The 16,207-nt window shown below is 41.9% G+C and overlaps 1 protein-coding gene across 13 annotated transcripts in view; it reads left to right on the top strand.

Annotated features, from left to right (window-relative positions):
- Nucleotides 1-16,207, top strand: part of chl1b (cell adhesion molecule L1-like b) — a 900,313-nt gene that overhangs the window by 411,503 nt on the left and 472,603 nt on the right. For all 13 annotated transcript variants that reach the window (XM_087994484.1, XM_087994483.1, XM_087994485.1 and 10 more), the window contains one exon: nucleotides 555-725. In XM_087994484.1, the coding sequence (XP_087850610.1) occupies nucleotides 555-725 (171 nt within the window). The remainder of the gene's footprint in view (nucleotides 1-554; nucleotides 726-16,207) is intronic.

Here is a 16,207-nt window from a genome sequence, read left to right as displayed (position 1 = left end):
ATATATAATAAGTCTGATAGATAGTTGCAGACTCTGATTTCCTGTTTCACGTTAAAAAAAGAAATTGTTGGTTGTGCACCTTTTTGATCTTACCATCCACCAGTAATGATAGGCAAATTGTATGTACCACCAGCATGCTCACTGTAAATAATGGAGGCTGTAGTTTGAGAATTGTGTGAGGTTTGCAAGTTGAGGTTCCATGCTATGATATTTAGCATACCAGAGAGGTGTGATTAATCAACAAATTAGCCTTATTCTGTTATTGCTTCTGTTAAATTTTCTTTTAACTGCATAACCAGGTGTCAGAAAAAAAGAGCATGTCTGCTGAACAATAGGAATAATTGAGAGCCAGAAAGTTAGATCTGCTACCGTTATTAAAAATTGGTGTTATTAATTTTTTAATTCATTGATGTTATGAGTACAATTGTATAATGAATTGCTGGGATGGAATCAATGGCCTTTATAAATTGTAGAAGTGAAATTAGCGAAGTGTGTCGGCAAATCACCATTGTAAACACATTTTATGGTTTAATAAAAGTTGTTTTAATTTTCAGAGATACAGCGTATACAACAGAACAGCAGAGCTTCCCAGGGGCTGAATGGAGATCTTTACTTTTCAAATGTCCAGTCATCTGACAGCCGGGAAGACTACCTTTGTTTCGCACATTTTTCCAGAACAAGAACAATTGCACAGAAAGAGCCCATCAGCTTGATTGTTACGCCATGTAAGTTTTGTTCTTTTAGTGGCCAGACAGAAATAATTCATCCTATATCGTCTTATCATCTCAAAATAAAAGGCAATGATATAGCTATAACTGTGGGAAGATGAACAGCAATGCTACCGTTAGCAGGGAGATATCAGGAGAGCTAACTTAATGGGATATAGCTGACAAATGTTACTAAAGCATGGTGCTTTCTGTAGGATTTTAGGCTGTACAGTTAGTTCTTGCTGGCTTGTTGAACATAAGTTCTGACCTGATTTATTATTTTGTTTCCATTTATATAACTGATTCACAGGTCACCTATCTCCTATTGTATTTGTTCATCCTGCGATTCAGTGTAAAATCAAATCCCCAATTAAGACAACCTGAGAGTCCTTTTGACACGTAGGCATGAGAATATCTTGACGAGTTCTTTTTGGAGAGCGCAATGAACATTTATTTCAGATTGAGAGGAAGAAGCTGGAATCTGATGTAACTTTGTTACAACTGAGTAAAGGTAACTTCAGATATCAGATTGTGTTGTGTGGAGCTGGCCAGAATTGGCCGGAAGGGGAACTGAGCAGGGAAGACAGTGGAGCAGCAATGGAAAGAGTTTGTGGGAATAGTTCAGGAGGCAAAGCAGAAATCCATCACAAGGAGGAAGAAACATACAAAGGGGATAACGAGGCAACCATGGCTGACAAGCAGAGACAGCATAAAGGCAAAAGAAAAATCATCTAATGTTGTGATTTTAGCAGGAAGCCAGAGGATTAGGAAGCCTTTAACAACCAACAGAGGATAACAAAAAAAGCAATAAGCAGGGAGAAGATGAAGTGCGAGAGTAAGCTTGCTAGTAATATAAAATAAAATTACAGGAATTTATTTTAGATATCTACAAGGTAATGGAGAGGCAAGAATTGACATTGAAGCACGAGAAAATGAGACGGGTGAATTGGTAATGCAGAGCCGAGAAATGGCAGAGTAACTGAATAGGTACCTTCCATCAGTCTTCACATTGGAACACACCAGCAGCATACCAGAACTTCAGGAGAATCAGGGGCAGAGGTGAATGTGGTGGCCATCATTAAGGAGAAGGTGCTGGGGAAGCTGGAAGGTCTGAAGGTGGATAAATTACCCTGACTACACCCCAGAGTTCTGAAGGAGATAGCTAAGGAGATTGCAGAGGCATTGGTAGTGATCATTCAGGAATCACTGGAGACAGGGAGGGTGCTCGAGGACTGGAAAATGGCTAATGCAACACCCCTAATTAAGATTGGGGTAAGCAGAAGAAGGAAACTATAGGTCAGTTAGCATGACCTCAGTTATTGATAAAGTTTTAAAGTCCATTACAATTATGAGATTGCTTAATACTTGGAGCTGGAAAAAGTGAGGACTGCAGATGCTGGAGATCAGAGCTGAAAATGTGTTGCTGGAAAAGCACAGCAGGTCAGGCAGCATCCAAGGAGCAGGAGAATCGATGTTTCGGGCATAAGCCCTGAAGAAGGGCTTATGCCCGAAAAGTCGATTCTCCTGCTCCTTGGATGCTGCCTGACCTGCTGCGCTTTTCCAGCAACACATTTTCAGCTAATACTTGGAACTGCATGGTAAAAGAGGATTCAATCAGCCTGCCTTCATCAAGTGGAGGGCATGCCTGACAAATCAGTTAGAATTGTTTGAGGAGTTTAACAAGCAAGTTAGACAAAAGAGAGCCAGTGGATGTGATCTATTTGGATACCCACAAGCCCTTTGACAAGCTGCCACACAGGAGGCTGCTAAATAAGCTTAGAGCTCATGGTATTGTCACTAGCAACATTCCTGCAATTGTACTGAAGTCTTGTGCTCGAGAACTTATTGCACTCCAAGATGTTATTTATTTTGAGTTGCTTTTGCCATCATAATACAATGGTATCAATAAATTCTGGAAAATATGATTTTCGGGGAGGTGATGGCCAAGTGGTATTGTTGCTAGACTATTAATCCAGAAATTTGGGTAATGTTCTGGGGAACTTGAGTCAAATTCCACCGTAGCGGATGGTGGAATTTGAATTCAATTTTTAAAAATCTGGACTTAAGAATCCTCTGATGACTGTGAAACCATTGTCCATCATCAGGAAAACCCCTCTGGCTCACTAATGTCCTTCCGGACAGGAAATCTTCCAGCCCCACAGATCTAGCCGACTCACAGCCGTGTTATTTGCTCTCTGAAGTCACCTAGCAAACCTTTCCATGATATCGATCGCTATGACGTCTCAACAAAGGAATGAAACTGGATGGACCATGTGGCATCGGCCTCGGCATTGGAAACGACCACAGCTAAAGTAGCCCTGTCAACCCTGCAAAGTCAGGGGCTATTTGGAGATCACAGGAGGGAGCTGCCCTCAGAGTCCTCAACATTGACTCTGCACCCCATGCAGTCTCGTGCCTTCAGGTTAAACATGGACAAGGAAACCTCCTGTTGATTATTATATATGTTTTCCCTCCGCTGATGAATCGGTAATCCTCCATGTTGAACAACACTTGAAGGAAGCGCTGAGGGTGGCAAATGCAGATAACATCCTGTGGGTGGGGAATTTCAAAGTCCATCAGCAAGAATGGCTTAGCGGCAGCGTTACTGATAGAGCTAGTCGAATCCTAAGGGATATAGCTGTCAGACTCTGTCTACAGTAGCTGGTGTGGGAACCAATAACAAGGAAAAAACATACTTAACCTCATTCTTGCCAACCCCCACTGACACTTCATGGCAGTATCTGCATGACTGCTGCACAGTCCTTGTGGGAGACAAAGACTTGCCAACATATTGAGAATACCTTCTATAACCGTGCGAAATGGCACAGACTCCAAAAGGATCGAGCAACTCAAGACTGGATATCAATGAGGTTAATGGGCCATCAATGGCAGCAAAATTGTACTCCTGCACATGGTCCAGCATCTCTCACTCTACCATTACCATTGAGCGAGGGAATCAACCCTTGGTCAATGGAGACTGCAGGAGAGCATGCCAGGACATACTTAAAAGTGAAGTGTCAGCCTGGTGAAGCTACCAAACAGGATGACTTGCATGGCAAACAGTGTAAGCAGCAAATGATGGGCAGAGCCAAGTGATCCCAAAACTAATGGATCAGATTTAAGCTCTGTGGTATTGTCACATCCATTCGTGAATGGGGTGGACAATTAAACAACTCAGTGGAGGAGGACGCTGCATAACTATCCCCATCCTCAATGATGGAAGAACCCAATGCATCATTGCAAAAGATAAGACTGAAGCATTTGCAGCAATCTTCAGCCAGAATTGCTGAGTAGACGATCTATCTTGGCTCCTCCAGTGGTCCTCATCATGACAGATACCAATCTTCAGCCAATTTCATTCACTCCACGTGATATCAAGGAACAGTTGAAGGCACTGGATACTGCAAAGGCTGTGGGCCCTGACAACATTCTGGCAATTGTATTGAAGACTTGTGCTCCAGTACTTTACCACTTCCCTCGCCAAGCTGTTCCAGTACAGTTCCCTACCTAACAATGTGGAAAATTGTCCTGCACATAAAAAGCAGGACAAATCCAAACCAGCCAGTTACTGCCCCCATCAGTCTACTCTCGATCATTAGTAAAGTGATGAAAAGTGTCATTAATAGTGCTATAAAGTACTCAGCAATAACCTGCTCGGTGATTTCCAGTTTAGATTCTGCCAGGGCCACTCAGCTCCTGACTTCATTGCAGCCTTGTTTGGATCACAGACAAATGAGCTGAATTCTAGAGGTGAGCTGAGTGTGTCAGCCCTTGACATCAAGGCTGCAATCAACCCTGAGTATAGCATTAAGGAGCCCTAGCAAAAAATGGAATCAGTGGGTAGTGGGGGTAAACTCTTCATTGCCTGGAGTCACACCTGACAAATGGGAAGATGGTCGTGGTTGTTAGAGGTCAGCCATCTCAGCTCCCAGACATCTGTGCAGGAGTTCCTGAGGGCAGTGTCCTAGGCCCAATCTTCAGCTGCTTCATCACTGACCTTCCCTCCATCATAAGGTCAGAAGTGGAGATGTTTGCCAATGTTCAGCACCATTCGCAACTCCTGGGTACTGAAGCAGTTTGTGTTCAAATGCAACAATATCAATGCTATGGCTGTAAGTGGTAAGTCGCTTGCACACCACCCAACTGCCAGGCCACCATCACTGAATTCCCTTGTCAACCTCCTGAATTTACCATTGACCAGAACTTAACTGAACTACCACATAAACATAGTGGCTACATGAGCAGGTCAGAGGCTAGGAATATTGTGGTGAGTAACTCATCTGACTCTTCAAAGCCTGTGCATCATCTATAAGGTACAAGTGAGGAGTGTGATGGAATATTCCCACTTGCCTGGATGAATGCAACTCCAACAACACTCTTGAAGTTTGACATCATCCAGGTCAAAGCAGCCCACTTCATTGGCACCACATTCATAAGCATTCACTCACTCCTCCAGTAATGCTCAGTCACAGTAGTGTGTACCATCTACAACATGCATTGCAGAATTCACTGACGATCCTTAAACTGTACTTTCCAAGTCCATATCCACTTTTATCTACCAAGACAAGGGCAGCAGATATGTGGGAACATCACCACCTATAAATTCCCCTCCAAGCCACTCCTCATCCTGATTTGGAAAAATATCACTGTTTCTTCACTGTTGCTGGGTCAAAATCCTGATTTTCCTCCCTCAGGGCACTGTGTTCCTAATGGAAGGTATAGCACATGGACTGAGTGGTTCAAGAAGATAGCTCACCATCACCTTCTCAAGCAGAATTCCAAATGGACCATAAGTGCTGGCCAGCCAGTGATGCCCATGTCCCATAAGTATTAAAAATATCTCTTTTCCTTACATATCTATTTTCAAATCAATCTTTTCAGAAATGTTAGTACACACCACCAGGGCAGATGGAACTTGAACCTGGGCCTCTGAGCTCAGAGGTAGATATGTTATAACTGTTTTACAAGTACCCGTAGATTATCTCTGTTCTTGCAAACTGGATTGATCCGTTAATTTCTAAAAACTTATCAGACTGTAAATGGTTTGGATGGATAAATACAAATGAGCTGATAGTGACATGATGACACAATACTTTGACTGCCATCTCCATTATATTTCCACAAGATATACTCTAACTGATGTAAAGATGGCTTTAGCGTTCTGCAGGTATAGAAAAGGCAGCTGAGGAGAAATATCCACAGTGCTGTCATTTGCAGTTATCATATTTTGAATAGAGTTGGGTAGTTTTTATAATCATTTTTGCTATTGTCAATTACGTTTCCCATCTATTGTCAGCCATATACCTCCAGCTAACAATTTCTTCAGACAAGGCACAGTGGGAATTCTCTTCCATCACTGGAATGCTGTGAAATCAAACTGGCAATTACCCCACATCACTATATATAGACAAAATTAAACATATCTGTACTAATCAGAGGAGCAGTGCTTGCAGGAGCTTTGCTCTATGAAGGCAATCATCACTGAGTTATATCCTTTTTTATGTCTTGATCTATTGTCACCTGCAGTTGAAGCACACCATTTCTCTGACTAAAGATTGCAACAGCTTTTTTTATGATAACTTTGACCTCTACAGGATTATTACCGAGCTTTAATGTGTCACGACATGGAGATAGACAGCTGAACCACATCAATCTTTCTACCTCTGTATTCACAAAACAGTAAATTCAAACTTCAGAAGACTCTTCACACTTAAAACAATGATTCCTCGTAGACAAGTTTGAACAACTATTTCCAGACTTTGATTAATCCCAGACACTGATTTTGTATCTCCAACTAAAAACTTAATAATTTATAAAATAGGCAATAACTTTGGCAGAAAAAAATATTCAACAATAAGACAATTGAATTAATGTCCACACTTTAAAACTGAAATACTTGTCCTTATGCCCCATTCACACAAAAGATAGACAGACAAACAAATATGGTTAAGGGATAAACAAAAAAAATGACAAAACTGGCCGATTACATGAAATGGTTTCCACAATATATTGTTTCACAGACGTAGATGTACATTCATTGCTTTGCTGGAAATGTTGATCAGAGTCACCGTTTCAGTTCACTTAAGTACGTTTCAGTTAGTCATACTTCCAACTCACCTTTCTACTCTGTTGGTTTCCAAAAGCTGGGATGGGAGATTAGGTAGGGAATTTTCAAATCTCCATGCTGTGTCACCAACAGCAAAACATTTCTTGAGAAAACACAGGTCAAAAAACAATTTCAGCTCTAGTCCTGCTCTGATAGACTAATTATCTTTTCATGAGGCCTCAATTATGAATCAGCATTTGCCATCTGCTTGAATATAGGGTCTATTCCAAACTTGCCTACTCACAGAGTGCTTTAGAGAACACTTTCAGGACACCTGCACCAACCAACCCCCACCGCCCTGTGGCCGAACACTTTAACTCCCCCTCCCATTCTGCCAAGGACATGCAGGTCCTGGGCCTCCTCCATCACCAGTCCCTAACCACTCGATGCCTGGAGGAAGAACACCTCATCTTCTGCCTCGGGACCCTCCAACCCCAGAGCATCAATGTGGATTTTACCAGTTTCCTCATTCCCCTCTCCCCACCTTATCCCAGTTCCAACCTTCCACCCTCATGACCTTTCCTACCTGTCCATCCTCCTTCCCACCTAACTGCTCCACCCTCCTCTCTGACCTATCACCATTACCCCACCTCCATTTACCTATCACACGCTCATTTACCTTCGCTCCAGCCCCATTCCCCCACCCATTGATCTCACCACCTCCTCGGCTCACGGCCTCATTCATTTTTACCTGAATCATTGACTCTCCTGCTCCTCAGGTGCTGCTTGACATGCTGCGCTTTTCCAGCACCACACACACGACTCTATTCCAAACTTTGCAGAACCAATTCCCAGGAACTGACCTCATTAATAGTCATCTCATGCTATCTGTTTAACCTTCCTTCTGTAGAATCTCTTTTAATTGAGATTCAGTCTGCAATTAATCCCCAGGCCTGGCCTTAAAACAAAGAAAAGTTTGTTTGGTTTGTTCTTTTCCTTATAACTGCAAGCTGGTCCCAAAGTCCACTAGTCATTTTCAACTCACAATTCCCAGTTCACAGCTGCAAACCAAAATTTGATAAAAGTCATGAAAAATCAATACAGATTCTAACAAATGAAGTTAAACTGAAACCAAATGGTTTTCTTAGTTCTTGATCAGCCTATCAAGTTGATCTTTACTTAGCTCACAAGTACTCAATAGGCCCAGAAATGCTTTTAGCTGGGTAGATTAGATCTGTATGTCAGGACCAAGTGCAAATCTTGACACAGCTTACTTTGCAGGAATTTCCTCAGGCATGGGAAACCCTGCAAACAAATTCCACTATTGAGTTAGATTTGAAGATTTTCAAGAGTTCTGACTCCCTTAAGCTTAATAGTTACTTCAGAAAGTTAAAGGACTGAACATCCATTCTAATTCCTTGATAACTATTAAATTGAACTGACAATACCGCTCCCCCATTCTTCCCAAAACCTGACAAGCTCAATTTCCAACACACTGCCCCATCGCCTGACCCCAACAGATTTGAAACCTTACCTCTTTGGAACTAATGCCCCAGGATCTGGTCTCCTTCCTATTTGAAAAATGTCGTGAAACTTGAAAGGGTTTAGAAAAGATTTACAAGGATGTTACCAGGGTTGGAGAATTTGAGCTACAGGGAGAGGCTGAACAGGCTGGGGCTGTTTTCCCTGGAGCGTCGGAGGCTGAGGGGTGACATTATAGAGGTTTACAAAATTTTGAGGGGCATGGATAAATAGACAAAGTCTCTTCCTTGGGGCAGGGATTACAGAACCAGAGGGCATAGGTTTAGGGTGAGAGGGGAAAGACACAAAAGAGACCTAAGGGGCAACATTTTCACGCAGAGGGTGGTACGTGTATGGAATGAGCTGCCAGAGGATGTGGTGGAGGCTGGTACAATTGCAACATTTAAGAGGCTTTTGGATGGGTAGATGAATAGGAAGGGTTTGGAGGAATATGGGCTGGGTGCTGGCAGGTGGGACTAGATTGGGTTGGGATATCCTGATCCTCAGATACTGCCTAACCAGCTATGCTTTTACAGCACTACACTATTCGACTCTGATCTCCAGCCTGCAGTCCGCACTTTCTCTGAAGATCCAGCAACCTCCCTGAATTGACCCCTCATTCTACTTTTTGAAGACATCTGCTTACTTGACAACTAATTCCCCTCACTCACATGCCAACCTGTTGCCCATGCCCACATGCTACATGATCCCCCTCACCTACCTGGCATCCTTCCCCCCCCCCCCCCCCCCACTAACCATTACCCTTAACCCCCTAACCAAACCCCGTTCATCTGATATCCTATCCCCACAAGTTTCCCGCATTGTGAAAGTGTCTGTATGATGTCTCAACTCCTGAATTTATTGCTGAAACAAGAGAGGGTTGTTTTCACCCTGATCTGATCCACTGTTGTGTAACAGGGCCTTCTGTCCTTGAAACTCAAGGGTGGGACTGATCAAAATATACCTTTGTTTTTATCCAGTTAGAGGTGGAAATAGAATTCTATCTATCTAGCCCATAGTGTGATCTGTCCACGTACCTCAAACAAGATTGTAAGGTTCCATATACCTACCGTCCTGCAAAGGGTTTCTATGAGAAGAATTTTGTGAAGTTTAAAACTATTTTGCAGATGTCGGGACTATTTATCCAAATCTCTCCAGCTGAAATTTGGTTACTCCTATACCCCATTTTGAAGTAATACCATGGATCATCTGATCATCTGTCATCCATGTTTTTGTTGGCAGAGTTAATATATGTCACAGTGGCTCCTCTTTTGCATGGCCCATTCCAGAAACCCAGTGGGACATGAGGAAAAAGACTTCTTCTCAACTCTTGTTTGTTTGAAGCTTTCAATTATCTATCTATGACCTTCAGTTCTTCATTCATAGTGCAAATTAAATAACACATTTGTATTAGTATAATGTACCCTTAACATTTAAATATGGGAAATACACATCACCTCCAGTAAGTTTTCTTTTGCAAATGAATTGCACTCCGAAATTTTTTATCCAATTAAATGTCTTGGAATCATTTGTCCTGTTCTTTAATTGTGCCCTGATTTTTTGCCAGTCCCATCAGCCACTGGGCTTTGCCGTGTTGTCTGTTGGTCATATGTTGCCCCTACCATATGCGTAAATGCTGTGAAAATTGAATACTGAGAAAAGTGATTTTTCTAATATTTCCCTTGCATGATTGTAATGCAGTTTAATGCCATAGAATAATTATCTTTATCTTAGCAGCTTTCTCTGTTCTTCAGGTATCTTTTCAGTTTGACGTATTATTGTTCAACCTCAAACTAATTTTTGTTTGGAGAGCAAGTCACTTGGGTATGAATCTCCTCCTTTTATACACATCAGGTGCATCAAGTATCTTGCAAAGAGAAAAGTGCATCTGGAGAATTTCTAGTTAGGTCATAAACATTTCCATTTAGGTCATAAACTTCTAAAAATGTCTCCTGGCAATTGAATTGAGGAACCTTAATTAAAAACATTATGGAGGATCAGACTAATCAGGACAGAAACTATATTGCTCTAATCCTAAGCAAGTCAGTCAGCAATATTCACAGGCTCAATGAGCTCTAATTAAATCAGTAAAAGTTAAGGCCCTGATGGAGCACCAGCAAGTTCCTTCAGACTGTGTTCTTACTCCAGCTGTGCTAGCTTCGAGTAACTCTGGCATATCCTGCCTCTGAAACTTTTCCTTTGTTGCATGAAGTACAGTGTTATAGCTTTAGCACTTCAACCGGAAATGCAATTAGTGTCAACTTAAAATGCGGAAGTGAAAATGCAGATCTTTGGAGATCCAGTGCACCAAGTATGTTTCGAACCTTGCGACTTTAGAAAAAAAACTTTGGCGAGGAACCTTTGGTAACCAGTAGATCCATCAGCTTAATGTCATGACTTGTTTTTCAACTTCGACATGTTTCCACTCAACGTCTTTCTATCTAACTGATTAGTTTATGTTTTGAAACTGCTGTTTGAAATTCTGTTGTCATCAGTAATTGTTTTGCCAATTAGCACAATCAGCATAATTCTTTATGTATCTTAGATACTCATCACCAAATATGTCACTCTCAAGTAATGAGACTTGGAATGTCAGTTGATAGGCACCTCTACTTGTTTCTTTTTATTGCATATTCTGCAGTGCAGTAATAAGATCTCGAGTGCGCAAATATCATCTTTAATTCTTGTGTAATATCCTGTTTTTAACAGAGTTTTAGCCAAGATTTTATTGTGAAAATAATGGTCACAGTACTTCCTAATATTCATGCACAAACCAGATAGTAACTTCCTGGGGACAAAACTTGTGCATTTCAAATTTAATAATCCAGAAATTGTTGTCCAAGGTGTGCTGTTTATTGGAAGGTGCACATCAACAGCATCTCTCATTCTAGCTTCCCATTTAATTATGTTTAAAGGCATCAAATTCAGGTCCTGACATTGTGGTTATGGACTAAACTAAACAGAGGACACAACATTGATTTGTCCATCTCGTCTAAATCCATGTGGTACATTATGGTTACTGCCACACAATCTTTCTAACACTTAAAATTCATCTTTGGGACAATGTTCATATAATCACTCTGCCTTCTAATTTTGTCTGAAATTTAAAAAAAATGTTTTTTATAATCTTGTCTTTTGTTCTCTCAATTCAATATGTCCTTTTCTAAAGGCATTCTGTATCTGATTTGACATTTATTAAATTATTTCCAGAATAAATGTCCATATTTGTTAAAGACTTTTGTTAATGAGTTTGGTTAAGGATGTACACAGTTGTCTGCTCATTCTCCCAAGTTCAAGCTACTCAGTGCAGGCTGCTTGTCATTTGAATGTTCTGCTCACTGCAGCTTGCAACTTGCCAAGCATCATCTGACCCAATGGCTCTGGATAAGTGAAAGTTGAATGAATTGCACATAGCAAAATCCAGCAAAAGCAAATTACTACAGATGCTGGAAATCTGAGATACAAATAGAAATTGCAGCAAATACTCAATAAAGCAGAAAGTATATGTAGAGAGAAAAAGAACTGTCACTTTTTGTTTTCACTGATGTTTCCTGACCTGAATGTTTTCAATATTTTCTATTTATTTTTCCAAATGTTTGATTATGCAGTCAAATCCGGGTAAGTGTTTCTTCTAACAAAGACCGTACTATGATTTTGGAAATGTAAAGCTCATTTCGACTCTCACAGTGTGAGATTGCCTTTTTTATCGCAATTCATAATTCGAAGTGCATCCTGAGGTCTGAGCATTTGGGTTGTAGGTAACTGCTCCCTTTTCTGATGAACGTTTTGTTGTACCTGTATGGGGGGCACTACAAAAATGGAATGGCACTTATCTGGGTTTAGAATCTCCATGGATGTGCTGTCTTTGTTCCAGCAGTGACAACATTTCAGGAAGGAGAAAGTGAGGACTGCAGATGCTGGAGATCAGAGTTGAGAGTGTGGTGCTGGAAAAGCACAGCAGGTCAGGCAGCATTCGAGGAGCAGGAGAATCGACGTTTCGGGCAGGAGCCCTTCATCAGGATATTTTGGGAAACTGACCAGGAAACTGTACATCAGTTGTCACAAGGAGTGGCAGAATTAGCAGTGCCATCTCTTGATCCTGTACCTGGTGTTGTTTGAGGTTATTGATGACCACGATCAGCGAGAACATGTACCTTCTGGAATTGCTAATGTCTTTTATGATAATAAGGGCGCTGGTGTTTAGCGATAATGTCACTGAACATGTAATCAAGAACCCGTGGAGCGTCAGAGGCTGAAGGGTGACCTTAGAGAGGTTTATAAACTCACGAGGGGCATGGTTGGGATAAATAGACAAGGGGTGGGGGAGTCCAGAACTAGAGGGCATAGCCTCAGGGTGAGAGGGGAAAGATATAAAATGAACCTAAGGGGAAACCTTTTCACACAGAGGGTGGTAAGTGCATAGAATGCATTGTCAGTGGGAGTACAATTGCAACATTTAAAAGGTATCTGTATGGGTATATGAATAGGAAGGGTTTGGAGGGATATGGGCAGGGTGCTGGTCGGTGGGACTGGATTGGATTGGGATATCTGGTCGGCATAGACGGGTTTAGATTAGATTAGATTACTTACAGTGTGTGGAAACAGGCCCTTCGGCCCAACAAGCCCACACCGCCCCGCCGAAGTGCAACCCACCCATACCCCTACATTTACCCCTTACCTAACACTACGGGCAATTTAGCATTGCCAATTCACCTGATCTGCACATCTTTGGACTGTGGGAGGAAACCGGAGCACCCGGAGGAAACCTACGCAGACACGGGGAGAACGTGCAAACTCCACACAGTCAGTCGCCTGAGGCGGGAATTGAACCCGGGTCTCTAGCGCTGTGAGGCAGCAGTGCTTGCCACCGTGCCGCCCATGACCGAAGGGTCTGTTTCCATGCTGTAGATCTCTATGATTCTATGACTGTAATTGGGCATTGGTTCAAACCATTGTTGTAAAAGCCCATCTTGTTTGCTAATGTCCTTGAGGGAAGGAAATGTGATGTTCTTATCCAGTCTGCCTATATGTGACACCAGAGCCATTGCAATGTAATTGACTGTTAACTGAACTTGTATCCAAATGCTCAAAAGTCTAAAGAGAGGAATGGACCAGATGGACCACCTGGCACTGGAAACAATAAGAGCCCATCCCTCTTGACCCTGCAAATTCTACCTTCGCAACACCTGAGGGGTTGTGCCAAAATTGATAAATGTCCTGTACAGTGGGCAAGTAATAGTTATTTTCATGGAATCACACCTGACAGAACATTTACCAAATACTACAGTCACTATCTCTAGGTTTGGCCTGGCCCACTGGCAGTTTTGAAGGCCACATTTGCTCGACTGTGCAACCAACAAAAGGGAAATATCTACCTGACTTTGTCCTCACCAATCTATGTATCAGAGATTTCTACATGAATGGCAGTATTGGAATGAATGACCACTGCATAATCTTTGCTCGGACAAAATTCTGACTTTATGTTGAGGGTGCCATCCATCATGTAGCATGGCACTACCACAGTACTGAATCGGACACAATGTAGGAGGACATGTTCGGAGCAGTGCCAGGCATAAATAAATATGAGTTGTCAACTTGGTGAAGCTACAACACAGGATTACTTGCAAGCTAAGCAGCAAGTGGTAGACAGATCTAAGCTCTGACTACGTCAAGTCATAATGGTAAAGTCCATCACATCACTTTAAAGGGCATAGCTGAAGTATTTGAACCATTTTTGGCCAGGAGTACCAAGTGGCTGGTCCATCTCTGTATCCTCCTTAGCTGCCCAGCATCACAGTTACTCATCTTCAACCAATTGAATTCACTCCATGCATTATCAGGGAATGGTTGAAGGAATTAGATACTGCAAGATCTATAGGTCCTGTCAACATTCTGGCAATAATACTGAAGATTTATTTTCCAGAAGTATCCCTGTCCCAGCCAAGTGGTTCCAATAACACTGACACATTCACCTAATAATGTGGAAAAGTGCCGAACATTATCAACCTATTCGCAATCATTGGTGAAGGAAAAGCACAGCAGGTAAGGCAGCATCCGAGCAGCAGAGGAATGGATGTTTCGGGCGGAAGCCCTTCAGCAGGAATTCCTGATTAAAGGCTTATCCCCGAAATGTCGATTTTCCTACTCTTCGGATGCTGTGCTTTTCCAGCACCACACTCTCGACTCTGATCTCCTGCATCTGCAGTCCTCATTTTCTCCTACAATCATTAGTGAAGGCACACAACTGAAGACTTTGCTATTGGTTCAAAAATGTTGATGCTATATTTATGGCCATGGGAATACAATTACATATAAAAAAAGGAACAGTCATGTAGGTGCAGTAGGCCACACACTATAACAGGTGTCAGTATTTGAGATGGTTGCCACATTTTGGCCAAGAGTGACAGGTGTGGATAGAGGACCTCAAAAAGAAAGGTTAAGGAGCTTCAGTCCAGTGACTATTTGATATAGCTCTACAGCTGGAGGAGCTGCCATACGAAACTGCAGGAATCTCATCCCACTCTACTTCCATTGTCCACCACTACTTGATCAGAGTGAACACAATGAGGAACAAAGATGAGTTGCACACTTCTTTGTCAGGGTCAAAATCAAAGTTAGCAACTTTGAAGCCAGACTTCTAAAATTGAAGAGAATGCGTTGTGGAAGAATAGCAAAACCTCCAGCTTGCCTGATTTTGTAAAGTTCAAGATTGGGCAGTAAAGGAGTTGCCAATATGGGGTAGTGCTAAGTGTATATTTTAATTCTTTCATGGGATTGGGTATCACTTGAAAGACCAGCGTTTCTAACCCATCGTCAATTGCCCTTGAACTGAGTGGTTTGTTAGGTCATTTCAGAGGGCAGTGACAAATTAACCACATTACAGTGGGTATGGAGTCCCATGCAGGCTAGATCAGGTGGAAGTCAGCATGTTTCCTTCACTAAAGGACATTGGTAAAACAGATGTGTTTTTTAAAATGAAATGCAATGATAGTTTGATGGTCACGATTGCTGAGGCTAGCTTTCAATTCCAGATTTGATGAATTGAATTTAAATTCTCCCAGCTGCCATAGTCTGATTTGAACCCCTGATTCTAGATTGTCAACTGTGTCTTCCTGGATTCTCAGTCTCGTGACAATGTCACTATGCCATCATTTACATGATATATTAATGTGCACAATAAGAAAAGAGAGGATATTGCATAAGGGTCTGAAAACCCTTGATGCTGAGAAGACCCTTTAATAGTATCTACTGTGATGGAGTTGTATGAACTTTGTGGGAGAAGAGCATCTGATCTTGAACACCTGCCAATCAGATCCACCTCAATATCTTTGTCATGATGTCTATCACATCACTGTAAATTTGATCTCGTTGCCACCATCAGTAAACTACGTCTTGCTTACAGAGTAGAGCCTCCTCTTGTTAGACCACAAGTGATTTTCCTGTATCGCACTAGGCCATGCAGGCCCTGTACATCCCTATACTGAAAGAAGATGGCAATAACAAATCTATCTCAGTGGTACAGCAAGTTCACACAACATAATGAGCAATGGGTTGGTTCGTATAACAAGACTCTGTTGTCATTGTGAAGCAAACAAATAATTCTGCCAGTTAGTATTTGCTTCTTGTTCCTTTGTATGGTTGAGGAACTTTCTCGAACCACAAAATTTTAGGATTGAACAGAGCTGCTGACTGTACAATCCCTGCCCATTTGGAGAGGTTTTGGAAGGCCTTCATGTAAGTTTGACATTCTGCAAGAACTCTTTTCATGTGGAGATCTTGATTGTGTCTTCATAAGCTGTTGAGCCACTGACTGTGTTATTTTTTAATCCCTGTTCCCTCTTCCTTTGGTTTTCACATGCACTGTGCAGTCCACTCCACATCCACCATATACCCCCAAATGACTTAGTCTGGGCTCATTAAACTGATAGGGAAT

Source organism: Chiloscyllium plagiosum, unplaced genomic scaffold (assembly GCF_037043375.1).
Source record: "Chiloscyllium plagiosum isolate Xiang-an unplaced genomic scaffold, Cpla_swu_hap1 HiC_scaffold_14, whole genome shotgun sequence".
NCBI lineage: Eukaryota > Metazoa > Chordata > Chondrichthyes > Orectolobiformes > Hemiscylliidae > Chiloscyllium > Chiloscyllium plagiosum.
The sequence above is the reverse complement of the archived record's forward strand: the minus strand, read 5'-3'. Positions and strand labels throughout refer to the sequence as shown.